At 46.0% G+C, this 25,985-nt stretch overlaps 1 protein-coding gene and 1 long non-coding RNA gene across 4 annotated transcripts in view; one reads left to right on the top strand and one right to left on the bottom strand.

Moving 5' to 3' along the window:
* LOC144671269 (uncharacterized) overlaps nucleotides 1-12,893 on the bottom strand; it is a 34,403-nt gene extending 21,510 nt beyond the window's left edge. Inside the window, exons 1-2 of the long non-coding RNA XR_013573900.1 lie at nucleotides 12,805-12,893; nucleotides 4,372-4,472 (exon numbers count right to left, since the gene is read on the bottom strand). This is a non-coding gene — a long non-coding RNA (uncharacterized LOC144671269). The remainder of the gene's footprint in view (nucleotides 1-4,371; nucleotides 4,473-12,804) is intronic.
* Nucleotides 1-25,615, top strand: part of meiosin (meiosis initiator) — a 59,185-nt gene extending 33,570 nt beyond the window's left edge. For 2 of the 3 annotated variants that reach the window (XM_078533077.1, XM_078533078.1), the window contains 8 exons: nucleotides 3,283-3,397; nucleotides 4,344-4,438; nucleotides 6,427-6,570; nucleotides 8,568-8,689; nucleotides 9,718-9,921; nucleotides 12,871-13,121; nucleotides 15,396-15,485; nucleotides 24,981-25,615. In XM_078533077.1, the coding sequence (XP_078389203.1) occupies nucleotides 3,283-3,397; nucleotides 4,344-4,438; nucleotides 6,427-6,570; nucleotides 8,568-8,689; nucleotides 9,718-9,921; nucleotides 12,871-13,121; nucleotides 15,396-15,485; nucleotides 24,981-25,092 (1,133 nt within the window). In that variant the 3' untranslated portion in view covers nucleotides 25,093-25,615. The remainder of the gene's footprint in view (nucleotides 1-3,282; nucleotides 3,398-4,343; nucleotides 4,439-6,426; nucleotides 6,571-8,567; nucleotides 8,690-9,717; nucleotides 9,922-12,870; nucleotides 13,122-15,395; nucleotides 15,486-24,980) is intronic. The other variant, XM_078533079.1, reaches the window with a different exon arrangement.
* Nucleotides 25,616-25,985: the final 370 nt, after the last annotated feature.

The following is a 25,985-nucleotide window of genomic DNA, read 5'->3' as shown; positions in this document are numbered from 1 at the left end:
GGGTAGAGAATTCCAAAGATTAAGAACCCTCTTGACAGAAGAAATTACTCCTCGTCTCCATATTAAATGGGAGATCCCTGAAACTTTCCCCCCTGGTTCTAGATTCCCCCACCAGAAGAAGCATCCTCTCAGCATCTAACCAGCCAAGCCCTCTCAGGATCTTATATATTTCAATAAGATCACCTCTCATTCTTCTAAACTCTATTAGCGTAGACATGGAGATGTTTCCACTTGTGCAACAGTCTACAATTAGGTCTATAAATATACAATAAAAACAGAAATTGCTGTAAAAAAAAATCAGCAGCATCTGTGGAGAGAGAAACAGAGTTAACGTTTTGAACCCGTGTGACTCTTCTTCAGATTTCCAGCATCCGCAGTATTTTGCTTTCATCCCATAAATATAAGATAGCCACTAATAAATCCAACAGGGAAATTGGGAGAAGCCTTCTTACCAAGAACGTGGTGAAAAGGTGGAACATTCTACCAGAGGGAGTAGTTTTGGTGAATAGCATAGTTGTATTTAAGAGAAAGCTAGATAAACACGTGAAGGAGAAAGGAATAGAAGGATATGTTGATAGACTTAAAAATAAAAGAAGTCAGAGAGGGGATGTTTCTGGACTCTACATTCTATGTAATCCTATGACATCTAACCTAATTCTGTGCTTCCATAAATTATGCTCATGGTCCTTGCCCCTAATCTAGCTATGCAGAACAAATCTAATCCTTTACAAAAACAAAAATACCTGGAAAAACTCAGCAGGTCTGACAGCATCTGCGGAGAGGAACACAGTTAATGTTTCGAGTCCGTATGACTCTTCAACAGAACTGAGGAAAACTAGAAAAGAGGTGAAATATAAGCTGGTTTAAGGAGGGGGGGCGGTGGGACAAGTAGAGCTGGATAGAGGGCCAGTGAGAGGTGGAGATTGCCAAAAGATGTCATAGACAAAAGGACAAAGAGGTGTTGACGGTGGTGATATTAGCTAAGAAATGTGCTCATGGTGACATTAGCGGTAGAAAGCAGGGCGAGCAAGGTACAGAGAGCCCTAGTGGGGGTGGGGTGGGGGAAAGGGATCGAAATAGGCTAAAAGGTAGAGATAAAACAATGGATGGAAATACATTTAAAAATAATGGAAATAGTTGGGAAAAGAAAAATCTATATAAATTATTGGAAAAAGGGGGGATCGGAAAGGGGGTGGGGATGGAGGAGAGAGTTCATGATCTAAAGTTGTTGAACTCAATATTCAGTCCGGAAGGCTGTAAAGTGCCTAGTCGGAAGATGAGGTGCTGTTCCTCCAGTTTGCATTGAGCTTCACTGGAACATTGCAGCAGGCCAAGGACGGACATGTGGGCTTGAGAGCAGGGTGGAGTGTTGAAATGGCAAGCGACAGGGAGGTCTGGGTCATGCTTGCAGACAATCCGAAGGTTTTTTTTTTGTTTCGGATTTCCAGCATCCGCAGTTTTTTACTTTTAAATCTAATCCTTTTGTTATTTTAAAAGATCTCAATCAAATCTCCTCGCAACCTACTTTTTTTGTAGAGCGTAGAGTGCCAACCAATGGCCTGAACATTGGAAGAGAGGGAAAGATGTTGGGGTCGGAGCTGAGAGGGATTGCCTATTAGATGGAACCATCACTATAGAACGCTAGTTTATGCCTGTGATTATTTATTATTTAACACTAGTTTATGCCTGTGATTTCCTCACCCACTGAATTGTCAATCTCGCTTCTGCTTTCGGTGGAAGCAGGTTTGGGTGTTTACCAGCTCCGTTGCTGAAGGGAAAGCTGATGCCGGATCCAACTCAGGTCGGATTTGGCTCGGGAGCAGGTCTCAGTGTGAACAGCTGCGTGAAACCAAGGGACTCTACAAAGATGTAAAAGTAATGCCATTAGATCTTTAGCATTCAATAGATAGACTAATGCCGCGGTTTAATGTCTCATCGGAAGGGCAGTGCAACTCTGCTCAGTGCTCGATTAGAATTTCAGACTAGACAGTAAAACGTTTGTAAAAGCAAATTACTGAGGATACTGGAAATCTGAAAGAAAAAACAGAAAATGCTGGAAAAACTCCGCAGGTCTGACAGCATCTGTGGTGGGAGAAACTGAGTTAGCGTTTCGACTCCGTATGACCCTTCTTCCGAGCTACAGAGAAGTAGAAATGTGATGAAATTTATACTGTTTAAGGTAGGTGACACTGGATAGAAGGCCAGCGATAGGTGGGGGGCAAAGGAGAGATAGAAAAAGTTTTGTAATTGTTTATGTGCTGGAGTTGGTGCATTGGACCACTGGCCTTGCACATGGTTAGTCTCCAATGATCTTCAACGGCTATTATGAGGTGCTGGACAGATTCCAAGTACTCGCCCACAAAGAGGAGGAAGAGCACAGAGCCTTTCCAGGTTGATGTCGTATACGCAGCAGTTGTGCCTGGAGCCTGGGAGTAAATCTCCTCACCCACTTATGTGACAGAGTGCAGTCAACAAAGGGAGAAACTTTCAAAAGAAGAAGCATTGTTTCCAAAAGAAAAATTAAGAACACATTAAATTGATTTCAATACAGCGATGACCCTCCGGGCATCCATGCTTGTCAATAACAAACGTTTCTTGTGAACTTACTTTCTCCATTCTTTTAATTAAGTGACAGTGACAACTAAGTGTCAGCTGGGCTCAGTCAGTAATATCCTCACCTCTGAGTCAGAAAGCTAGATTGAAGGCCTACTTCCCTAGGACTTGAGCACATAAATTAACTTGTAGTAGCGTATGTGTTGCAATGTTGCTTTGTCAGAGATGTCATGTTTTTTGGACCAGCTGTTAAACCTGGGCTCCAACCACCTGATTCATTAATTCAGGTGGACAGTAATGGCAGTGTTGAAGAGCAAGGAGTATCTGCTCCTATCACTGCTTGCTTGTCCCTACAACCACCCGCACCACCCCCACCGCCCCACCCCCCCCCCCCACCCCCCAACTTCTCCCCCCACCTTAAACCAGCTTATATTTCACCCCTCTCCTATTTTTACTTAGTTCTGTTGAAGGGCCATGAGGACTCGAAACGTCAACTTTGTTATTCTCCGCCGATGCTGCCAGACCTGCTGAGTTTTTCCAGGTATTTCTGTTTTTGTTTTAGTTTCCCCCAAGGTCCTGAGCAACAGCCTTCCCTAAAATCAACACCACCGAGAGCACGCTAATTGATCATCCGTCTCAGTGGTGCCTGTGCAAACTGTAAAGGCAGTCGCTGCAGTTCGTTGGGTGAAATCGTTGGGTATTGAAGAGTAATTTGAGTTTCTGTTACAGGGAAGTACGAGACAAACAATGATCCAAAGGGATCTCCTGAAAGCGATGAAAGAAAGATGAACTGTAGCAACGAGTCCAGCGCGTACGACCCACTGGTCAACTCTCCGTATCTAAGGTAACAGATACAATCCATGAAATATGTTTTTTTTTCAATTGTCTGCTCCACTCTTGGAGGTGCTGATTCACTCGGTACATTTCAGCAGGCAACCCCTAAACCTCCTGTACCCCTAAATGGTCATCCATCACCCCTGTGCTTGCTGACCTACATTGGTTCTCTGTTTGGCAGTTTTAAAATTATCACCCTTATTTTCATGGCCTCACCCCTCCCTGCTCTGTAATCTCCTGCACCCCTGAAACCCTCCAAGGTCTCTGCGCTCCTCAAATTCTGGCATCTTGCACATCCCCAATTTTTACCTCTGCGCCATTGGCAACTGTTCCTTCAGTTGAGTAGGCCTTTAGATGTGGAATTCCCTCATTAAACCTTACTGTCTCTACTTCCTAATCCTCCTTTAAAAGACGCCCCTTAAAATCCACCTCTTTGACCAAGCTCTTGCTCAGCGGCCCCAATATCTCCCTATGTGGCCCCCGTGTTAAATTTTGTTTGATAACACTTCCACAAAACTCCTTGGGATGTTCTACTATATTGAAAGACCTTTAATAAATGTGGGTGTTTGTTCTTGTAATGATTGTCCACAGGCTGTTCTCCTACAGGAACATTGGAACATTTCATCCAATTCCAATCCTGTTATGCCCCGGCACCTGTACAAACCCAGTTGTGAAGCCCCTGATGCTGCCGTTGGTGGATTCAGCTAATTCAGCCTTGACCTGGGTTTTCAGTCCACTTCTGTACTGGTCAGTCCCACACCAGCCATTGCATTTACTCGCTGAACCTCCAGCGTGGTCAAAATCTGTGGCATGAGGTAGCAAGGCTTCCAGGCAGGAGGTGTGCGCCCTCTCCAGGGCTTTTAATAACATAGAGACGCGTGGGGAAAGAAGGCAGATAAAGGGAAAGTTGTAAAGTCAAAAGCTGTTAGTTAGTGTGCCTTCTTGCGCATTCACAGTATGAAAGATCAGAAGCTGGTTCACTACCTCTCATCCCACGACGAGGATGATGATGTCGACCGAAGTCCCTGGCTTCCACAGGAGTCCCCTCGAGGTGTGACATTTTCTTTCTATACTGTTACTCTATCCTGTTTAAAAAAAGCAATAGGACACCAATGATGTGAGCAGGCTAGAAAGCATTTCTGTTCTGATAAGTGAACAGGTCAGCGAACTGATTTTGTGTTAGTTTGGATTAATGAATAATTCAAAGAATTGTTAGTTTGGATAAGTGAATAACTGGAATACCAATGGAATTTGTGTGTTGGTTCTGGTGCCATGCTGTATTAATTCAGCACAGAAACTGAGCGAGGTGAAACCTCATTCTCATGATCACCTGTGCTCCCCTCCTACAGCACCTACTAACATTGTGTTAGAGAGAGCAGACGCCCAGGACCTGTCAAATTTTTGATTGATAAATTAGTGTAATGTGCATTTGTTTGTATATTGCCAGCCAAAGCTGCCCTGCACCCTACCTACTAAAGGCGATCATGAATATTCTGCTGTATTTACTGCTGAAGCAGGTGACATACGAAGTTTAAACCTGACGGATGCAAAGTGTTGTGCATCGGATGAAATAATGTGTGACATTCATGCACAATGAATGGAATAGAATTAGAACAAGGTGACTCAGAAAGGGACCTGTGAGACACGACAGTTTGGCATCTGTTCCATCTTTGTGAAGCATATTGGGACATTTACCACATTAAGGAGACTCTTCTCTGGCAAATTCTGGACAATGTGGTGAAGCAATTAAAGAAGCTAGGATATAAATCCAGAATGGTGGAAAGTACATCTGATAAATTTGCACTTTTAGGGTCACCCATTGCAATCAACAGACCACACTTGGAGCACTGTGTATGTTTCTGACCATTGTATAAGAAAATGGGCGCTCCCACCTTCCGGAGGGTGCAGAGAAGGTTGATTGCAGCCTGTGCGGAAGGGTTACAAAAACTCAATCCCTACGGCCTACAGAAAAGATGCTGAAGGGAAGATGCTGTAAGCTGGTCTCAGCAGGGGCTCTTGTTGGGTGTCACAACTGACCTCTGCACTTTAGTGCTAATGAATTAAACAAAAATTGGGTTGCCTTGCCTGGTGGCTATCCAGTAGCTCTTGCTCCAAAACTGGACTCAACTGTGTTCCCAGTCACCATAGTCGAATATCTTGCCACCACTTACTGGGCTCAGACATACATAAAGACCGCTTGGCTGAGGTGTCAGAGGTGACTGCTTTTGGAGGTGTACCCCAGCAAGTGTCAGCAGCATAAGGAGAAAAAAGAAAGGCTTGCATTTATATAGTGCCTTCCACAACCTCAGGACACCTCAAAGTGCTTTACAGCCAATAAAGTACTTTTGACATGCAGTCACTGCTGTAGGAAATGCAGCAGCCAATTTGCGCACAGCAAGATCTCACAAACAGCAATGGGATAATGACCAAGTAATATGTTTTTAATGCTGTTGACTGGGGGATAAATATTGACTAAGACACCAGGGACCACTCCCCTACTCTTATTCAAAATAGTGCAGTGGAATCTCTTACGTCCACTTGAGAGGGTAGAAAGGTTTAATCTCTCGCCCAAAAGCTGGCACACCTGGCATTGAAGAACTCCCTCAGTATTGCACTGGGAGCGTCAGCCTAAGATTTGTGCTCAAGTGCCTGGAGTGGGACTTCTATCTCGGATGCAAGAATTCTGCCCACATGAAGCTAAGGGGGGGGAAATATTAAGACAAAAAGTGGATGAATTTAATTAGCAAAGATGAATACTGCAAAAGATATTTGGAGTAAAATCTTTCTTTGCAGTATTGGCAATGAAAGTGTGGATGGGTTCAGTGAGGAGGAATATGCACAGCAGGTCAGTCAGCCTCTATGAAAAAAGGCAGCTCATGATATTTCAGGTTGAACACGAATCAGAACAGTAACTTATTTTAAAAGAGTTTGCACCACTGCTGAAATAGCACAGAAGTTTGTTTGCTCATATCATGTTGCATAATTTCACCCAAATTGGGGATTGTTAGCAGCCTCTAACCTACACAATCCTTTCCCAAGGAGGAGCAGAGATTCATTCTCCCGTCAGTGACTCTCTAGCCACATCGGGGCTACAGGCAACACTGGGTTTGAGCCCTTCCCTCTTCTCATCTCCGGGGCGCCACGTTCAACTTCTGCAGGACAAGAAGGAAAACCTGGCTCAAGGTAAGGGGGCTGGATTAGTACAGTTTGTCAGGCCCTTCAGAACATTGCCAATAGAGAACACTTTCCCAGTGCCAGCTAACCTCAGCTGATGCCTTGAATCTCAGCAAAAACAACACTGCCATGAACAGTAAAAACTGGGGTATCTTTTCATTCTTTAAAAACAGTTGTGAACTAAATTGGCTATGATTTAGAGGAATAATTCAATGAAGTGTGGGAAATCCAACTATTTTTTGTTTGGTATTCTTGCAAATCTGTCCTGATGAGTGCAAGACGAAAAGCTCCGACGTGTCTCTTTTCTCAGCAACACCCAAGTTCTGCACTACCAAGCGACTAAATCCTACTCAAAATACAGAAAATGCTGGAAAGACTCAGCAGGCCTAATGGCATCTGTGGAGAGAGAAAAAAAAACCCAGAGTTAACGTTTTGAGTCCGTATGACTCTTCTTCAGAGCTTTTCTTTCAGATTTCCAGCATCCGCAGTATTTTTGTTTCAGATTTCCAGCATCCGCAGTATTTTTCTTTCAGATTTCCAGCATCCGCAGTATTTTTCTTTCAGATTTCCAGCATCCGCAGTATTTTTCTTTCAGATTTCCAGCATCCGCAGTATTTTTCTTTCAGATTTCCAGCATCCGCAGTATTTTGCTTTTGACTAAACCCTACTGTCAGATCAGCTGTTCAGAGTTGAAATTTAGTTTCTCTACACCCCAGCTTTGGGCTGTCTAAGGGTGCTTTGACATTTGGCTTGGTTTGGCTGGCAGAGAGTGATGCCCACACGTCAGCCTCCGCCCTGACCTTGCTGAACCCAACTTCTTCACCCCAAACGCCGAAACGTCACAACCAGCAGCTTCCATTGCGTAAGTTACCAGCGAGTTCTCAGTACATTGGGGTTTTATCATTCTACTTGTTATTTTCACACCATGTAGAACTGAGACCTGAAACTAACAGGCTGGTTTGGTTAAAAGCTGTGATCAGTACATGCTCTGGGGGGCTGTTCCCATTACACTGTGAGTTTGTCACCGTAGCTTTGATCACCCCAGCCGGCTTAGTTAATAAATGCACCAAGGTGATATACTAAGCGGAAGTACCAGGTTCAGTCCACAATCTGTGCCAGGTTATTTGATGGGAGATGGTGGCTGGCAGTTCGGAGATTGCAACAATTGGCCTCAGCACCTTGGCAGAGAGAGCAGGAACAAAAAAAAAATAGCAACGGACCCCTCCCACAAGGTGCATACATCCAGATATCATATAAGGACAGCATTTGTGCTTGGCGTTGGTCATATGGCCTGCTGATCTTAGATTTCCCCCATTTTATCACCCGTTTCCAGTTGGTACTGGAGTGGGTAGGCAAAGGATATCAACTGTGGGGTTCTTCCTCCAACTCTTCACTGGTGGAACGATAACGGACGCTCTCGACGTATTCTTCTTGAAATTATATTTTTCTCCCGAGAGGTGGGCATCTTCTCCCGGCAACAAGGGTTAGGCAATAAAAGTCAGCTTTGGGGTTACCGGCGTGCACAGCCTTCTAGAAGTGTTGTGCTTCTTATGGCACTGATGCTCCAACTGTGGTGTTAGCTAGGGGGATTGCAGGATTTTGACCCAGCTTTGCGAAGGAAAGAGAGGGCGATTTAAATCTAGAGTGGCCCTGCCAGCAGTACAGCCGACCTCAGCTTAGTTTTCTTTCAGATTTGGTTGAATTTTCCAGCCATGTTGGAAGCATCTGGCCGTGCTGTAGGGACTTGAGGCTGACGGCCTCGGCACTCCTTCCTCATTCACAGGTTGACTTCCCAGTGAGTGTCAGCTGTAGCTCAGCTGGTAGCACTCTCACCTCTGAGCCAGTAAACTGCAGCTTCAAATCCCAGAGACCCAAGCACGTAGTCTGCCCGAGAGTGGTGACATCTTGTCTTTTTTTTTGGTCCACCAGTCATTGAATGACACATTTCAGACTAAAATGCAAACCTGTGATTTCCTGTCTCAACCATGTAACTCTCCTCTTTACAGCCTTGTTCGGAGCTGTGTGTCTTAGCCCAGAACTCCCAGCGACCAGACCTGGGGACTTGAAGCTGTCTAACGCAGGTCAAAGCCAGCAATATCCTAACGGTTACTGGAATCTCACTTTAAAGGTACTAACTCCATGGGGCTGGCACAAAGCTGTTAGAATGTAGACATTTAATCTCACACTGTCCCTCGCCACTCTAGCCCTTACCTTTTCTGTTCTGAAAGTATTTACACCTCGGATGCACACTCGCCACTTAGTCTGAAGGTCATGGGTTCAATTTGCCACTCCAGAGACTTGAGCACCTAATCTAGGCTGACACTCACTGTATAGAAGTGAAGAAACGCTGCACTACCTGGGCTGCCAAATTTGGGATGAGACCTTCAATGGCCCTCTCAGGTGGGCGTAAAAGATCCCATGGCACTATACTGAAGAAGAGCAGGGGGAGTTGTACCTGGTTAATATTTATCCGTCAATCAACATCGCTAAAAACAGATTACCCAGTCGTTATCTCATTGCTGGTAGGGAGATCTTGCTGTGCGCAACTTGATTGTTGTGTTTCCTGGATGGTGATTTAGGGAGCAGATACCCTGGTCAGTTTGAAACCTTCGCAGTCCATTGGGACTGAGATGAATTGCATTGTCCCAATCATCACCCTGACTGAAGTCGACTCACTTCACACAGAATAGGGACCAAGCTAGCAACTATCCTTTCAGCTTTTCACTGCCTAAACTCACCGAATCATTAAGGAGCTTGAAAGTTGCAGGTTTGGGCACAAATGGTACTGAGCCATGCAGGCCAGAAGGGCTCGGGATTAACCTCCGGTGTGCACAAGTCACCTGAACAGAATATCTAAAATAGTTTCTGCCTCTGGAGTAGCAGGGAAGGAAAATCGGGCAAGGTTCCCACTCCCCCCAGTTACTCCTGCAGGAATGTGGGTACCGGGCAAAGACAAATTGGGACTTGGCCATGATGCTTGGATGACACAGGGAAAGTACACGGTCTGAGGAGCGGTTACCCAGCGAGAATCAGTCTCTCCAGGGAAACAGGGGGGAGGGAAAGACTGCGGGGTGAGTTCTACACCTGCAAGGTATGGGCTGCATTGAGGAGCTGGCGCTGTAGATGATAGATATCTCCTTGCTTTGCTTTACCCAGGACGATCCAGATCAAATTGTGCCAGCAACTCCACCGATGACCTCCGACTCGTTCCAGTCCACCTTCATTTTTGACCACTGCTACCTCCCATACAGTGAGACAAGTAGGACAGACTCCAGTCAAGCCGACAGTACATCTTCAGGGGACAATTCCTGCCAGATTTGTCCAAGCTTAGAGAAGTGGGACAGACATCTTCTGCAGGAGGTGACTTACTCCATCATAATCATCCCTCCTTCATACACACATTTTTGTGCTGTTTATTTTTATGCTCATTAAGGGAATTTAAGCTACAGTACTCACTATGTCTTCCAGGTCAGGCACATCAAGACTTAGATGGAGAGCAAAGCTTCCTCAACACTGCCTTAAGAATGTGCCTGAGCCAACCTCAGACTGTAACAGTATAATTCTCGCCTCTTGAGTCAGAAGGTTGTGTGTTTCAAGTGACTTGAGCACAGAATGACACCCCAGGGTGGGGTTGAACTGTTGGAGGCGCTGTCTTTCAGATGAGATGTTAAACCAAAGCCACATCTGCTCTCTCTGAAGCACATAAGTGAGCCTATGGCCACTGTTTCGAAGGGGAGTTCCACAATCATTATGACTAGAACATATTTATCTGATCATTATCTCATTGCTGTTTGTGGGAGCTTGCTGTGCATAAATTGAGTGTCGTATTTCCACCATTACCACAGTGACTATACCTCAAAAGTACTTCAGTATAGGGAGCTTTGGGACCTCTTGAGGTCATGAAAGGCACTTTAGAAGTACAAGTCTTCATTTTTCAATCTCTTTCACCCGTCATTCTAGACTTTTTCTGAATGAGATTATCATCCGATGCCTTTTAGAGGTATCTAGGCACTGTGTTGTAGTAACTGGATTGACACTCATCATTAGTCTGGCAGGATTTGAACCTAAGATAAAAGCAAAATACTGCAGATGCTGGAAATCTGTAACAAAAACAGAAAATGCTGGGAAAACTCAGCAGGTGTGGCAGCATCTGTGGAGAGAGAAACAGAGTTAACCTTTTAGAGTCCATTCTTCAGAGAAGTAGAAACGTGATTTCTAGGATTTGAACCTAGATCCCTGAGGTGAAGGGCCAGCATCTAACCCTCCTGTGCTGCCCAATCATTCATACATTTACTCACCATGTTCTTAAGGTGAGAGTCTTGCTATCACTTCACGGACCAAGGTTCTAACCCAGCCTCCGCTAATGACACAAAAGCTTTTTAACTGCCTGTTGAGATTGTTACGTGATGTCAGTTTTGCACATTCTCAGTCCAATCGAATTGTCGACCGTGCACACATACGAGAAGCAGCGGATTGGATCGTGACTGTTACAGGTTAATTAATGCCCCTCTGAGGCACAACAGGGAACAGGACTCAATCCCAGTTCTGTGAACGTCCCGTGCCCAGGAGAGCCATGAAACACATAGCAGAGCACAATTCAAAGCAAAGTGAACCACACGTGCCTCCCTGGCAAGTTAAATATTATTGAGCATTAAGGTACTCATAAAATCACTAGGACTTTCAGCAGAGAGCAAGGTCACTAAGCCGACTGTGGCTGTGCCAGTGATAGAGCTATGTCAGCGATATCTCTTTCTCTTTCTCTACCCCCTTCAATATTTCTGTCTTAAATGTCATGATTGACTCAGCTTCAGCAGCCACATGCAGTAATGGTTTCATAGTCTAGTAGCCCTTTGCACAAAATAAAACTCATTCTAACCCCCCTTTTTGCTTCTAGTACTAGATTATAGAATTTTTACAGTACAGCATGGAGCCACTCAGCCCACTGCACTTAACTCATGCGCTCCGGTTACTGCTAAACCACATCTAGCACCTAGCCACTGGCAAGACGATTGCCTGGCTCTGTGACTATGCACACGCTAAATAAAAGCAAATGCTTTACCAAGTAGTGCTCTTTAGACTCTCCTCCACTGAATACAAAGGAACATAAGACTTAGGAGCAGGAGTAGGCCAGTCAGCCCCTCGAGCCTGCTCTGCCATTCAGTAAGATCATGGCTGATCTGATTGTGGCCTCAACTCCACCATGCTGTCTGTCCCCCATAACCCTTGACTCCCTTGTCAATCAAAAATCTGTCTAACTCAGCCTTGAATTAATCCAATGACCCAGTCTCCACTGCTCTCTGGGGAAGAGAATTCCACAGACTAACGACCCTCAGAGAGGAAAAAGATTCCTCCTCATCTCCATCTTAAACAGTAGACCTCTTATTCTTAAACTGTGTCCCCTAGTTCTAGTCTCTCCCACCGTGAAAACATCCTCCCGGTATCTACCCTAACAAATCCCCTCGGGATCTTATATGTTTCAATAAGATCACCTCTCAATCCTCTAAACTCCAATGGGTATAGGACCAACCTGTTCAACCTTTCTTCATAAGATAAGCCCCTTCGTCCCAGAGAATACAGGCCTGGGTTGTTAAGTCTCTCATCAAATGTTAGAAAGGTGCTCTTGATGTTGAATTAGAGACAGAATGGAAAATATTGCTTGTGACAATTCCAGCCTTAGAATGGTGGAATTTTTCAGCACAGAAGGGAGTTATTGTAAGAGCTATCCACATAGTCTGTTTTCCCTACAGCCCTGATTTGTCTTTTTGAATTTTCATGTATATAACCACATCTGTATTGAAAGTTACAATGGAATCTGCTTCCACTAGCCTTTCAGGCAGTGCAGTCCAGATCCAACTCGCTGCATAAAAAAACCTCCCTTTCGTTATTTTGCCCTTTATCTCAAATTCGTGTCCTCTAGTTATTGACTCTCCTGCCAGCAGAGAGAGTTTTCTCCCTCCCTATTCTATCAAAATATTTCGTAGTTTTAAGCACTTACATTTAAATTCCCCTTCATCTTCTCAAAGGAGAACGATCCCAGCTTCTCCAGTCTCTCTCATAACTGAAGTCCCTCATCCCTGGTAATATTCTAGCAAATCGCCTCTCCCCAAGGCCTTCACATACTTCCTAAAGTGTGGTGCTCAGAATTACACGCACTGTTACAGCTGAGGCCAAACCTGTGATTTGTAAAGGTCTATCATTCCACCCTGTGACTATATAAAGATTTAGCATAATGCAGCATCTCACCTTTGGAAAGCAGAGTTGTGCATTGCAGTGTAGCTGGTTATCTGACTCACTGACTGTCACCTCCAGGACAGTGATGAAAGCGAGCGCTGGCTGTCCTCAAGCGATGACATCGAAGATAATGACATCACCTGGACTCCGTACTGCAGGGGAAAATTTTTGCAGCAAACGGCTTTGAGTAAACAGAAGCGCACCAGGATGATCAGCCAAGGCAACCACAGCAAGATACGCAGGAAGAGGTGCTGCACGCTCCAACTCAAGAAAAAATGTGTCAATGGCTTTATCATGTTCTGTCGCATTAACAGAAGGCTGTACATCAGGTATGGATTAGTCCATGAGAGAGGGGAGAGTGTGTGATACAGTCCATCAGAGAGAGGAGAGAGTGTGTGATACAGTCCACCAGAGAGAGGGAGAGTGTGTGATACAGTCCACCAGAGAGAGGAGAGAGTGTGTGATACAGTCCACCAGAGAGAGGAGAGAGTGTGTGATACAGTCCATCGGAGAGAGGGGAGAATGTGTGATACAGTCCGTCAGAGAGAGGGGAGAGTGTGTGATACAGTCCACCAGAGAGAGGGAGAGTGTGTGATACAGTCCACCAGAGAGAGGGAGAGAGTGTGATACAGTCCATCCGAGAGAGGGGAGAGTGTGTGATACAGTCCATCAGAGAGAGGAGAGAATGTGTGATACAGTCCATCAGAGAGAGGGGAGAGTGTGTGATACAGTCCATCCGAGAGAGGGGAGAGTGTGTGATACAGTCCATCGGAGAGAGGGGGGAGTGTGTGATACAGTCCACCAGAGAGAGGGAGAGTGTGTGATACAGTCCACCAGAGAGAGGGAGAGAGTGTGATACAGTCCATCCGAGAGAGGGGAGAGTGTGTGATACAGTCCATCCGAGAGAGGAGAGAGTGTGTGATACAGTCCATCGGAGAGAGGGGAGAGAGTGTGATACAGTCCATCAGAGAGAGGGGAGAGTGTGTGATACAGTCCACCAGAGAGAGGAGAGAGTGTGTGATACAGTCCACCAGAGAGAGGGGAGAGTGTGTGATACAGTCCACCAGAGAGAGGGGAGAGTGTGTGATACAGTCTACCAGAGAGAGGAGAGAGTGTGTGATACAGTCCACCAGAGAGAGGGGAGAGTGTGTGATACAGTCCGTCAGAGAGAGGAGAGAGTGTGTGATACAGTCCACCAGAGAGAGGAGAGAGTGTGTGATACAGTCCACCAGAGAGAGGAGAGAATGTGTGATACAGTCCGTCAGAGAGAGGGGAGAGTGTGTGATACAGTCCACCAGAGAGAGAGGAGAGTGTGTGATACAGTCCACCAGAGAGAGGGGAGAGTGTGTGATACAGTCCACCAGAGAGAGGAGAGAGTGTGTGATACAGTCCGTCAGAGAGAGGGGAGAGTGTGTGATACAGTCCGTCAGAGAGAGGAGAGAATGTGTGATACAGTCCGTCAGAGAGAGGGGAGAGTGTGTGATACAGTCCATCAGAGAGAGGGAGAGTGTGTGATACAGTCCGTCAGAGAGAGGAGAGAATGTGTGATACAGTCCGTCAGAGAGAGGGGAGAGTGTGTGATACAGTCCGTCAGAGAGAGGAGAGAGTGTGTGATACAGTCCATCAGAGAGAGGAGAGAGTGTGTGATACAGTCCACCAGAGAGACGAGAGAGTGTGTGATACAGTCCACCAAAGAGAGAGGGAGAGTGTGTGATACAGTCCATCAGGTTGGGTGTTGAAGTCTCAGTTCATGTTCTTTCTGCAAGTGTGCAGTACCACCATCCTCCACTCCAGCTTCAACGTTCCCAGTCCTGCACTTTGCAAACATATTCCATATACTCCTTTGCTTTTCTACCTCCTCATTGCCCCCCTCCACCTCCAATCTCAAGCTCTGTACCTTTGACCATGCATTTGCTCACCTCCCTCAACTTCACCTCCTTCACTGTCCGGCTGTCATCTCTGTGAAACACTATGAGACATTATATTACTTTTAATGGTGCTATAAAAAAAGTTCAAGTAGTTGCAGATTCTAGAGAAAGGGGAGGTGCATGGCCCATGTTCCTGAGCCCTTGGATTTTTTTTCTTTATTCTTTCACAGGATGTGGGTGTCACTGGCAAGGCCAATATTTGTTGCCCATCCCTAATTGCCCTTGAATTGAGTGGCTTGCCAGGCCATTTCAGAGGGGCAGCTAAGAGTTGACCACATTGCTGTGGATCTGGAATCACATGTAGGCCAGACCAGGTAAGGACGGCAGATTTCCTTCCCTAAACGGACATTAGTGAACCAGATGGATTTTTACAACAATTGATGATAGTTTCATGGTCGCCATTGCTGGCGTCATATTCCAGATTTATTTATTGACCTTAAATTCTACCAGCTGCCGTGGTGGGATTTGAACCCATGTGTCCAGAGCATTAGCCAGGGCCTCTGGATTACTAGCCTAGTGACGTCACCGCAATGCCACCATCTCCCTCAAGGTGGAGGAAACTTTGAATAAAACAACATTGTGTGGGTGCTGAATGAATATGTACTGATGTGCGAAACATTCCGTCGTTCATATTTAACACAGAGCGACTGATCAAAATCCCTCGTCTCTCCACAGTGACCATCCCGGAACTGCTTCCACTGTGGCTACCAAAGCTTTGGCTCACGTGTGGCGCAGCATGTCAAAGAATGAACGGCGGCCGTACTGGTAAGATGGTGCATTGTGACGACCCACGGTGGCAGCTATCCAGTCAGTGAGGGAAAGCACGCCGAACTGTATTAACAAACCCGAGTGTATTGCTGAAAAGAGAGCCAAGTTGCTGAAGCTTTTCGTCTTACACGCATCAGGACAAAGGCGAGAATGCCAAATTTCAAACAATCACAACAATTTATATGGCAGGAGAAAAGGGTGCTGATTGGTTGGCAAGTAAACTCTGATTGGCTGAAGCGCTGCAGTGGAGAAAGCGACAGGGGAGCTATCAGCTCCCCAAGCTCCCGGGTAATTCACATTAGACTCAAGGCTTGAACACATTTCTTGGGGACAGCCAGGCTCAAGGATTCGAAAACCAAAGAGTGGGGGAGTATTTAAATTGAAAGAACACCATCTCCCCACAACCTTACTGGGCAGAATTTTACATTACCCCAGCAGCAGGTTTGTAGGTGGCGGGGTGGGGGGGGTGGAGGAGTGGGGGGCTGGGGGATGAGGGGCGGTGTGGCAGTCAAATTCTGCGGGTGGCCTTTCCACTGGGCTCTCGCCCACCCCGACCTCTCCTTAATGTTACGGTGAGATCGGCAAGGCATTGGACGGCACCGCGCCCCCCCCCCCTCCTCCTCCTCCTCCTGCCCCACCCTTTCCCCAATTGAGGCCCTTAAGTGGCCAATTAACGACCACGGTTAAGGGCCGTTTCCCGGCAATCCTCAATTTTCAGGCTGGCGGGAGAAGTTCAGGCGCAAAGTGGGGGGAGCCCAAAAGGTGACCCTGCTCAGGTCATGGGTGGGAAGGCAAGGGGTAGGGGTGGGGGTGGGGTGAAGGGGGGTGGTGGGGTGGGTGGGTGTGGCAGTTGGTGCTGATGCCTCCAGAAATAGCTTTCTTTCAACATTGGGCGACAAAGGTTCAGGGCCTCTTCCTGCCCGCCCCCCCCTCCCCCAGCCTCTCCACCAATGCCCCAACCCTGCTCTGCCCAACCGTCCCTGGGCCGCACCTCCTCTCCCCACCCTGAGACCCCCAAAGTTTACCCGGTCCTGGACTCCCGGGGACTTAGACTCTGTCCCATTGCAGCTTTTGGCGCTGCTGGCCAATCTGATTGGCTGGCAGCTCTCTGAGGTGGGACTTCCTCCCAAGTGAGGGGCAGAAGTCCCACCTCCAGCCAAATAACACTCGGTGGAGTGTTAAATGGCTGCGGGGAAGCCAGTATCAGCAGTAAAGTGTGCAACACCGACCCTTCAAACGGCAGAAGGGAAACCCCACCATCCTAAAACTCCTGGCCCCTTTATCTTTTAAGCTGTCATCTTTCCTTGTTATACCTGTATTCTCATTTACATATGGTAATCTCACTAATCACAGAAGGTGGGCGTGAGTGGTTGGTTTAATCGGGCAAAATGAAAATTTTACTTCTTCCATTTTCAGTCTTTTTTTTTCTTGCACTTACGAACATGTGAACATACGAATTAGGAGCATGAGTAGGCCATTCGGCCCCTCGAGCCTGCTCCGCCATTTGATAAGATCACAGCTTATCTGATTGTGGCCTCAACTCCGCTTCCCCATCCACCCCTCTATAACCTTGGACTCCCTTGTCAGTTGAAAACCTGTCGAACTCAGTCTGAGAAATATTCAACGACCCAGCCTCCACCGCCCTTTGGGGAAGAGAATTCCACAGACCAGTGACATCCTGAGAGAAAGAAATTCTCCTCATCTCCATCTCAAATGGGGGACCCCTTATTTTTAAACGGTGTCACCTAGGTTTAGTGTCCCCCATAAGGGGAAATGTCTCAGCTTTGAATCTGTTAATTATTTTTCGAGGACGGTTCCACTTCCCTATCTGCACTCCGATAGCTCGCCAAAGTGGCCATTCTCTGTTGTGGGTTCCCCCCTGCTCCCGCAACCCCCCCCCCACCAACTCCACTGTTCCTTTCTTTCGCTCCCTTTCTCTCTCAGGTTTAGGATAGGCTGGATGTTGGGGAAACCTCTGCTCAATCCTGAAGAGCGAGGAGCATCCCATAAAGCAGCAGTGTTAGTTACCCCATGTATCTCACCAGACACCTGACCCTCTGAGTAAGATGGGCAGTTCGGTGCCCAGTTGCGGGTTCTTTAGTACACAGGACTGACATTCCTGAAGTGCATGTAAAAGATCCCGTGGCCCAGTATCCTAACCAACATTCCCCCTTCAACCAATACCACCAAAAGAACCTATCGCTGGCCCTCTATCCAGCTCTACCTGTCCCACCCCCCTCTACCAGCTTATATTTCACCTCATTTCTCTATTTCCTTAGTTCTGTTGAAGAGTCATACAGACTCGAAACATTAACTGTGTTCCTCTCCGCAGATGCTGTCAGACCTGCTGAGTTTTTCCGGCTATCTTTGTTGTTCCACCAAAAGAACAGGTCAACTGATCATTCACCCCATTCTTGTCTGTGGGATGTTACTGGTGTAGAATGGTTGCCACATTGTCCTGTGTGACAAGGGACATTGTTCATCAAAGTAATTCATTGCGCGCTTTGAAATGTACCCGAGTGACGTGATAAGATAATACACAAATGTTCCCAATTCACCACCCCACCATTGCACGTTGGTTAAATGCATTACCACCTAAAAAACACATTTTAGTACTGATCCAGAATATTGGAATTAATTTTACATCCCCTGTCTCAATTAGGTCCTTAATTGCATAATTAACCGTTTCTTTTATAAAACAGAGAGGGTACAGAGGAGATCTACCAGGATGTTGACTGGACTGGGGAATTTTAACTATGAAGAAAGAACGGATAGGCCAGGGTTGTTTTCTTGGGAACAGAGGAGACTGCAGAGAGATTTAATTGCGATGTATAAAATTATGAGGGGCCTAGGTAGAGAGGATACAAAGGACCTATTTCCATTAGCAGAGAGATCAATAACCAGGGAACATAGAGTGATGTTGCACCGATAATAAGGGATGGAATCAGTACATTAGTAAGGGAGGATCTCAGATCAGAAGAACACAATGTGGAATTTGTTTGGGTGGAGCTCAGAAACAGCAAGGGGCAGCAAACATTGGTGCCAGTTGTTTATAGGCCACCAAACAGTAGTGGTAGTGTGGGGTATGGTATTAATCAGGAGATTAGAGAAGCATGTATATGGAAATCATGGGTGACTTCAATCTGCACATAGCCTGGACAAATCTAATGCTGATGAAGATGAGTTTCTGGAGTGTGTTGGGGATGGTTTTCTAGAGCTGTGTGTTGAGGATCCGACTAGAGAATAGGCTATTTTAGATCTAGTATTATGTAATGAGAAAAGGATAACGAATAATCTTCCTGTAAAAGAACATTTAGGGATGAGTGACTATAAAATGATAGAATTTTACATTCTGTTTGAAAGTGAGGTAGTTCAATCTGAAGCCAGGGTGTTAAATTTGAACAAAGGATTGAACAAAGAAGGTATGAGGGGCAAATTGGTTCAGGTGGATTGGGAAAATACATTAAAAGGTCTGACGGTGCATAGGCAATGGATAGACTTTAAAGAATTATTGGGTAGTTTACAGCAATTATACATTCCTTCAAGGCACAAAAACTCAAAAATGTCAGTCAACCGTGGCTAACAAAGGAAGTTAAGGATTGTATAAGATTAAAAGATAAGGCTTATAAAGTTGCCAGGAGTAGTAGTAAAGCTGAGGATCAGGGGGATTTTAGAATTCAGCAAAGGAGGACCAAGAAACTGATAAAAAAAAAGAGGATAGTATATGAATGAAAACTAGCAATAAACATAAAATTGGACTGTAAAAACTTCAATAGGTACATAACAAGGAAGCTTTTGGCTAAGACAAATGTTTTTCCATTACAGACAGAGTCAGGAGAATTATACTGGGAAATACAGAGATGACAGAAAAGCTAAATGATTACTTTGTGTCTGTCTTCACTGAGGGGGATACAAGAAAGCTCCCAGAATTAGACATCCAAGGGACCAGGGAGATTGAGCAATTGAAGGAAATTAGTATTAGTAAGAAGGTCGGATTGGAGAAAATAATGGGACTCCTTGGGACCTGATATTCTACATCCCAGAGTGTTGAAAGAGGTAGCTACGGAGACAATGGATGCATTGGTGATCACCTTCCAAAATTTTATAGATTCTGGAATGGTTCCTGAGGATTGGAAGGTAGCAAATGTCACTCCACTATCTAAGAAGGGAGAGAGAGAGAGTAAACAGGGAACTACAGACCTGTTGGCCTTACATAAGTAGTAGGGAAAATGCTAGAATCTATTATAAAGGATGCAATAATTGGACACTTGGATAGTAATGATCTGATTGGGCATAGTCGACATGGATTTATGAATGGGAAATCATGTTTGACAAGCCTGTTGAAATTTTTTGAGGATGTTACCAACAGAATTGATCAAGGGTAGTCAGTGGACATGGTATACTTGTATTTTCAGAAGGCTTTTATAAAGTTCTCCACAGGAGGTTGGTTGGCAAAATTAAAGCACATGGGATAGGAGGTAATATACTGGCATGGATTAAGGAGTCACCAACAGGCAGAAAACAGAGTAGGAGTAAATGGATCATTCTCACGTTGGCAGACTGGGCCTAGTGGGATACCACAAGGATCAGCCCTTGGACCCCAGCTGTTCACAATATATATCAATGATTTGGATGTGGGGACCAAGTGTAATGTAATATTTCCAAGTTCACAGATGACACAAAGCTAGTGGGAATGTGTGTTCTGAGGAAGATGCAAAGCGGCTTCAAGAGGATTTGGACAGACTTAGTGAGCGGGCAAAAACATGGCAGGTGGAATAAAATGTGAGGTTATCCACTTTGTTAGGAGGAATGGATGGGCAGAGTATTTCTTAAATGGTAAGAGATTAGAAAGTGTAGATGTACATAGGGACCTGGGTGTCCTCATCAATAAGTCATGAAAGCTAACATGCAGGGGCAACAAGCAATTAGGAAGGCTAACGGTATGTTAGCCTTTATCACAAGAGGAGTAGTGAAGTCTTGTTTCAATTGTATAGAACCTTGGTTAGACTGCATCTGGAATACTGTGTGCAGTTTTAGTCCCCTAACCTTAGGAAGGATATTATTACAATAGAGGGAGTGCAGCGAATGTTCACCAGACTTGTTCCCGGGATGGCAGGACTGTCTTATGAAGAGAGATTAGGGAAATTGGGCCTGTATTCTCTAGAGTTTCAAAGAATGAGAGGTGATCTCATTGAAACCTACAAAATACTTAAAGGGATAGACAGGGTAGATGCAGGTCAGATGCTTCCTCTGGTTGGGGAGTCTAGAACCAGGGGACACAATTTCAAAATAACGGGGAAGCCACTTCGGGCCGAGATGAGAAATTTCTTCGCTCAGAGGGTTGTGAATCTTTGGAATTCTCTACCTCAGAGGCTGTGGAATCTCAGTCATTGAGTATGTTTAAAGTGGAGATTGACAAATTTCTATGTACTATGACATAAAGGGATATGGGGTAGTGTGGGAAAAAGGCATTGAAGTGGAAGATCAGCCATGGTTGTATTGAATGGCGGAGCAGGCTCGATGGGCTGAATGGCCTACTGCTGCTCCTACGCTCCTATGTTCCCATTTATCCTATTCAGCCCTGAAGAAGAGTCATTCTGACTCGAAACGTTAACTCTTTTTTTCTCCACAGATGCTGTTAGACCTCCTGAGTTTTTCCAGCATTTTCTGTTTTTGTTCCTATTTAAAGTAATTGGTAGATGGTTTAAATGGGAGTTGAGGAGCAGATTTTTCACTGGAGGGTGGTGGTGATCTGGAACTGATTGCCTGAAAGGGTGATAGAGGCAGAGACCCTAAATGCATTGAAAATACTTAGATATGCACTTGCAGATCTGTAACCTACAGGGTTATTGACTAAGTGCTAGAAGGTAAGATTAGGCTTGATAACTCTCTTTCTGAGTCCACATAGACAGAAGGGACCAAATAGTTTCCTTATCTGCTGTAAATTTCTATGATTTTTTTTATGATTCCAGCTCTTTTAGAGGAGATGTATTAAGCAAAGATATCGGGCAGAATTGTCCGGTCCCATTGGTGGCGGGTGTCATGCCGGGCGTGAGCGGACAAGACTGTGAGAAGGCCATAAATCAGTTTCATACTCTCATGAAACCAGTTTGCGATCATTTGCTCTGCACATCAATGGCAGGCTGTGTTGGGAACCTAATTTCAATACTTTAGCATCTCATTATAAACCCTGCTCACCGGAATCATCCGGGCACATCGGCAAGATTGCACACTGACATGTTTCACAACTCTACACAAGCGACGTCCACCTGGTGAGCTGCACTTCGCTCGGGACTTCGAGGTTTGTTGGCCAACCTTGCTTCGGGCAGCGCTCGCAGTCATCAACGCCAGGCTTCGCAGACAGCACCACATCGCTTTTAGTTGGGGCTCATGGGCAGGTCTCTACCTACCAGACCAGCTGTAAGGCAGGGGTAGCTCTTCACTGGATGCAGGGCTACGGCTTATAGAAACATAGAAACTAGGAGCAGGAGTAGGCCATTCGGCCATTCGAGCCTGCTCCGCCATTCATTATGATCATGGCTGATCATCCAACTCAATAGCCTGCTCCCGCTTTCTCCCCATACCCTTTGATCCCTTTTGCACCAAGAACTATATCTAACTCCTTCTTGAAAGCATACAACAAGTCTCAACTACTTTCTGTAGTAACGAATTCCACAGGCTGGGTGAAGAAATTTCTCCTCATCTCAGTCCTAAGTGGTCTACCCCATACCCTCAGACTGTGACCCCTGTTTCTGGACTCCCCCACCATCGGGAACATCCTTCCTGCATCTACCCTGTCTAGTCCTGTTAGAATTTTATAGACTTCTATGAGATCCCCCCTCATTCTTCTGAACTCCAGCGAATGTAATCCTAATCGACTCAATCTCTCCTCATATGTCAATTCCACCATCCCAGGAATCAGTCAGGTAAACCTTTGCTGCACTCCCTCTATAGCAAGTACATCCTTCCTCAGATAAGGAGACCAAAACTGCTCACAATATTCCAGGTGTGGTCTCACCAAGGCCCTGTACAATTGCAGCAAGACATCCCTGCTCCTATACTCGAATCCTCTGGCTATGAAGGCCAACATACCATTTGCCTTCTTTACCGCCTGCTGCACCTGCATGCTTACTTTCAGCGACTGGTGTACAAGGACACCCATGTCTCGTTGCACATTCCCCTCTCTCAATTTATAGCCATTCTGATAATAGTCTGCCTTCCTGTTTTTGCTACCAAAGTGGATAACCTTACATTTATCCACATTATACTGCATCTGCCATGCATTTGCCCACTCACTCAGCTTGTCCAAATCACACTGAAGCATCTCTGCATCCTCCTCACAGCTCACCCTCCCACCCAGCTTTGTGGCATCTGCAAATTTGGAGATTTAATTCCCTCATCTAAATCATTAATATATATTGTGAATAACTGGGGTCTCAGCACTGATCCCTGCAGTACCCCACTAGTTACTGCCTGCCATTCGGAAAACAGCCTGTTTATTCCTACTCTTTGTTTCCTGTCTGCCAACCAGTTTTCTATCCATCTCAATACACTACCCCCAATCCCATGCAATTTAATTTTACACGCCAATCTCTTATGTGGGACTTTGTCAAAAGCCTTCTGAAAGTCCAAATAAACCACATCCACTGGCTCCCCCTCATCAACTCTACTATTACATCCTCAAAAAATTCCAGTAGATTTGTCAAGCATGATTTCCCTTTCATAAATCCATGCTGACTCTGTCCAATTCTGCCACTGTTTTCCACGTGCTCAGCTGTTAAATCTTTTATAATGGACTCTAGAATTTTCCCCACTACCGACGTCAGGCTGACTGGTCTATAATTCCCTGTTTTCTCTCTGCCTCCCTTTTTAAATTGTGGGGTTACATTAGCTACCCTCCAATCTGTAGAAACGGTTCCAGAGTCTATAGAATCTCGGAAGATGACCACCAATGCATCCACTATTTCTAGGGCCACTTCCTTAAGTACTCTGGGATGTAGATTATCAGGGCCCGGGGATTTATCGGCCTTCAATCCCATCAATTTCCCCAACACCATTTCCCTACTAATACTGATTTCTTTAAGTTCCTCCCTCTCACTAAACCCTGTGTTCCCCAACATTTCTGGTATGTTATTAGTGTCCTCCTTTGTGAAGACAGAACCAAAGTGTATTTAGTTGGTCAGCCATTTCTTTGTTCCCCATTATAAATTCCCCTGTTTCTAACTGTAAGGGACCTACATTTGCCTTCACCAATCTTTTTCTCTTCACATACCTATAGAAACTTTTACAGTCAGTTTTTATGTTCCCTGCAAGCTTACTCTCGTACCCTATTTTCCCCCATCTTAATCAATCCCCTGGCTTGCTTAGGGATGGGGGAGAAGTGGCCTCGGGTAATGGAAGAGGCTGCAGGGCGAGGGCTGTACTGGGGAAGGGGGGCATACCAGGATATGTGTGGGGGCACATGTTGACCTGTGCAAGTGGCCTCAAGATGATGAGGGTGGAGGAGATGAGGCCAGGTGGAGATGTGAGGGTGTGTGTGAGAGAGTGAGTGGTGATGTCCCTTGAGCTGGCAGTGAGTGAGATGCCAAGTGAGTGTGTGATGGGCTTGTGAGTGGGTGAGTTTAGAGTGATGAGACGGTTGCCTTACCCTAGCCGCACAGATGAGATCGTTCATCCTCTTTCTGCACTGGATGGCCGACCTCTTGTGTGCAGCATTGGCACTGACCACCACTGCCATCGCCTCCCAAGCCGGAGTGGTGAGACTGACGAGCCTCCTGCGGCCAGAGCGGTGGGTAGGGGACATCACGGCGAGCCTCCACGACATCCAGAAGGTGTCCCAGGGATCCGTCACTAAATCGGGGGTGGGGGGGCTGCTGCACTCGTCTTGGTTTTCGGGACCATGTCTTCACCGGAGCAGTCCTGGGCTGTAGGCAGTGAGAACCGGGTGCGCGGCTGCAGCTTAAATATGGCGCCCGGCCTGAGGAAGTGGCGAGGTAACGGTGTGGCAGGCAAATCAGAGGCCGGCCACCAGCGAGAAGGCGTGTTTCCTGTGGCTGCATAATTAATGAGGCGGGAAGGGGACGATACGGCACGAAAACCCACCATCGCGGCTGGCGGGTAAAACGCCTTTATCCCCGCCCACTACCGCACTTAGTGAAAACCTGGGATGGTTCCGCCCATCATTTAAACTCTCTTGACAAGATCTGCAATTTTGAAGCGGTCCCTGAAGCAACACTTGCAGCCAGCAGTATTATGCCTGCCTGCCATCATGACTGCCAAGCTGTAGTGTGGAAAATGGGTGGATATTGGGACAGCAAAAAATGCAGTTTGCACTAGACTCAGTTGATCAGCTTATTTTGGTGAGCTGGGAGATGAGTGTTCTGTTAGTGCTTTTCCAGCTGCCTGCAGCCAAGGGCTGACCTGATTAAATAGGAGGGTCGAGAATGGTGATCTTTAGCAGATACTAAACGTGCCTCTCTCTTTCGTCCATAGCATCAAGGCCCGTGAGTTCAGCAAGATGAATAACCGCATTGTGAGGCTGGATAGCTCGTCAAGTGAAGAGAGAGAGGAGGTGAAGATGCCCGAACCTCTCCATCTCCTGTAAAATGCCTTCTCATTCTGAGACACACGCGTACACACTCAGAAACGCCTTCACAGTGCCACTCCGGAACGGAGAGGACTGCCTGACCTAAGTTAAGTTGCACGAGAACATCGTTAATCGTAGAAGAGTCGCTTGAGGTGGACAACCCTGATGTACTCAAAATTTCAGCAAACTCAGTAATGTCTTGGATCTCCGAGGCAAGTGTAAAATCTGCAAAATCATTGTGTCTCTTTTAATATATGTGGAGAATTGTGAAACAGAAATTTTCGTCTGCAGTTAATATTGAACAACGGCACTCAGCTAAATATTTGAAGAAATAGAACATGTTGACAGTGGTGCTAAAGTTTAGGTGAATGGTGGTGTTCCCAATGGAGTGCTTAGCTGTAACAATGTGCAACTTGGGTGTATTTGAATGTGATGCAGTTATCATTCATATCCAACATTTCTTTTTAAGTCTATATGAAAGCATGGCAGCACTGTCTACTGAGCTTGGCTCATATTTATGTTCATGCTGAGCCACTGGTGTGACCCTCACACCTTTATCACACAGCCCTCTGTACTTCTGCAGCAGCTCATCCTCCAGTTGCATGAAAAATCCAGTTGAATAGTCGAGATTCCTTACATCACAAGCAATGATGCCACCTCCTTGAAAATCCTTTTGGTCTCTCGCCCCTTGGATTTAACCCCACTCTGACGTGAGTTGTGGGCAGTCTCCGGCTCCTTCCCCCACCTCCATTTCCTTGCGGGCATGAGCAACGGTACAGCCACCTCTGGTTTGGCACCCAAACTGCGACCTCACCGAGATGCCAGAGGGGAAGCTGGTGTGGGAAATGGACAGTGTCTCGCTGGTGCTGTAGAAGGTGCTCAACAGAAGCTGGGGCTGGGGCTGGGGTGTG

Source organism: Cetorhinus maximus, chromosome 32 (genome assembly GCF_964194155.1).
Source record: "Cetorhinus maximus chromosome 32, sCetMax3.hap1.1, whole genome shotgun sequence".
NCBI classification, from domain to species: Eukaryota; Metazoa; Chordata; class Chondrichthyes; order Lamniformes; family Cetorhinidae; genus Cetorhinus; species Cetorhinus maximus.
Note: the sequence above shows the minus strand (reverse complement) of the source record. Positions and strands in the feature narration are given on the sequence as shown.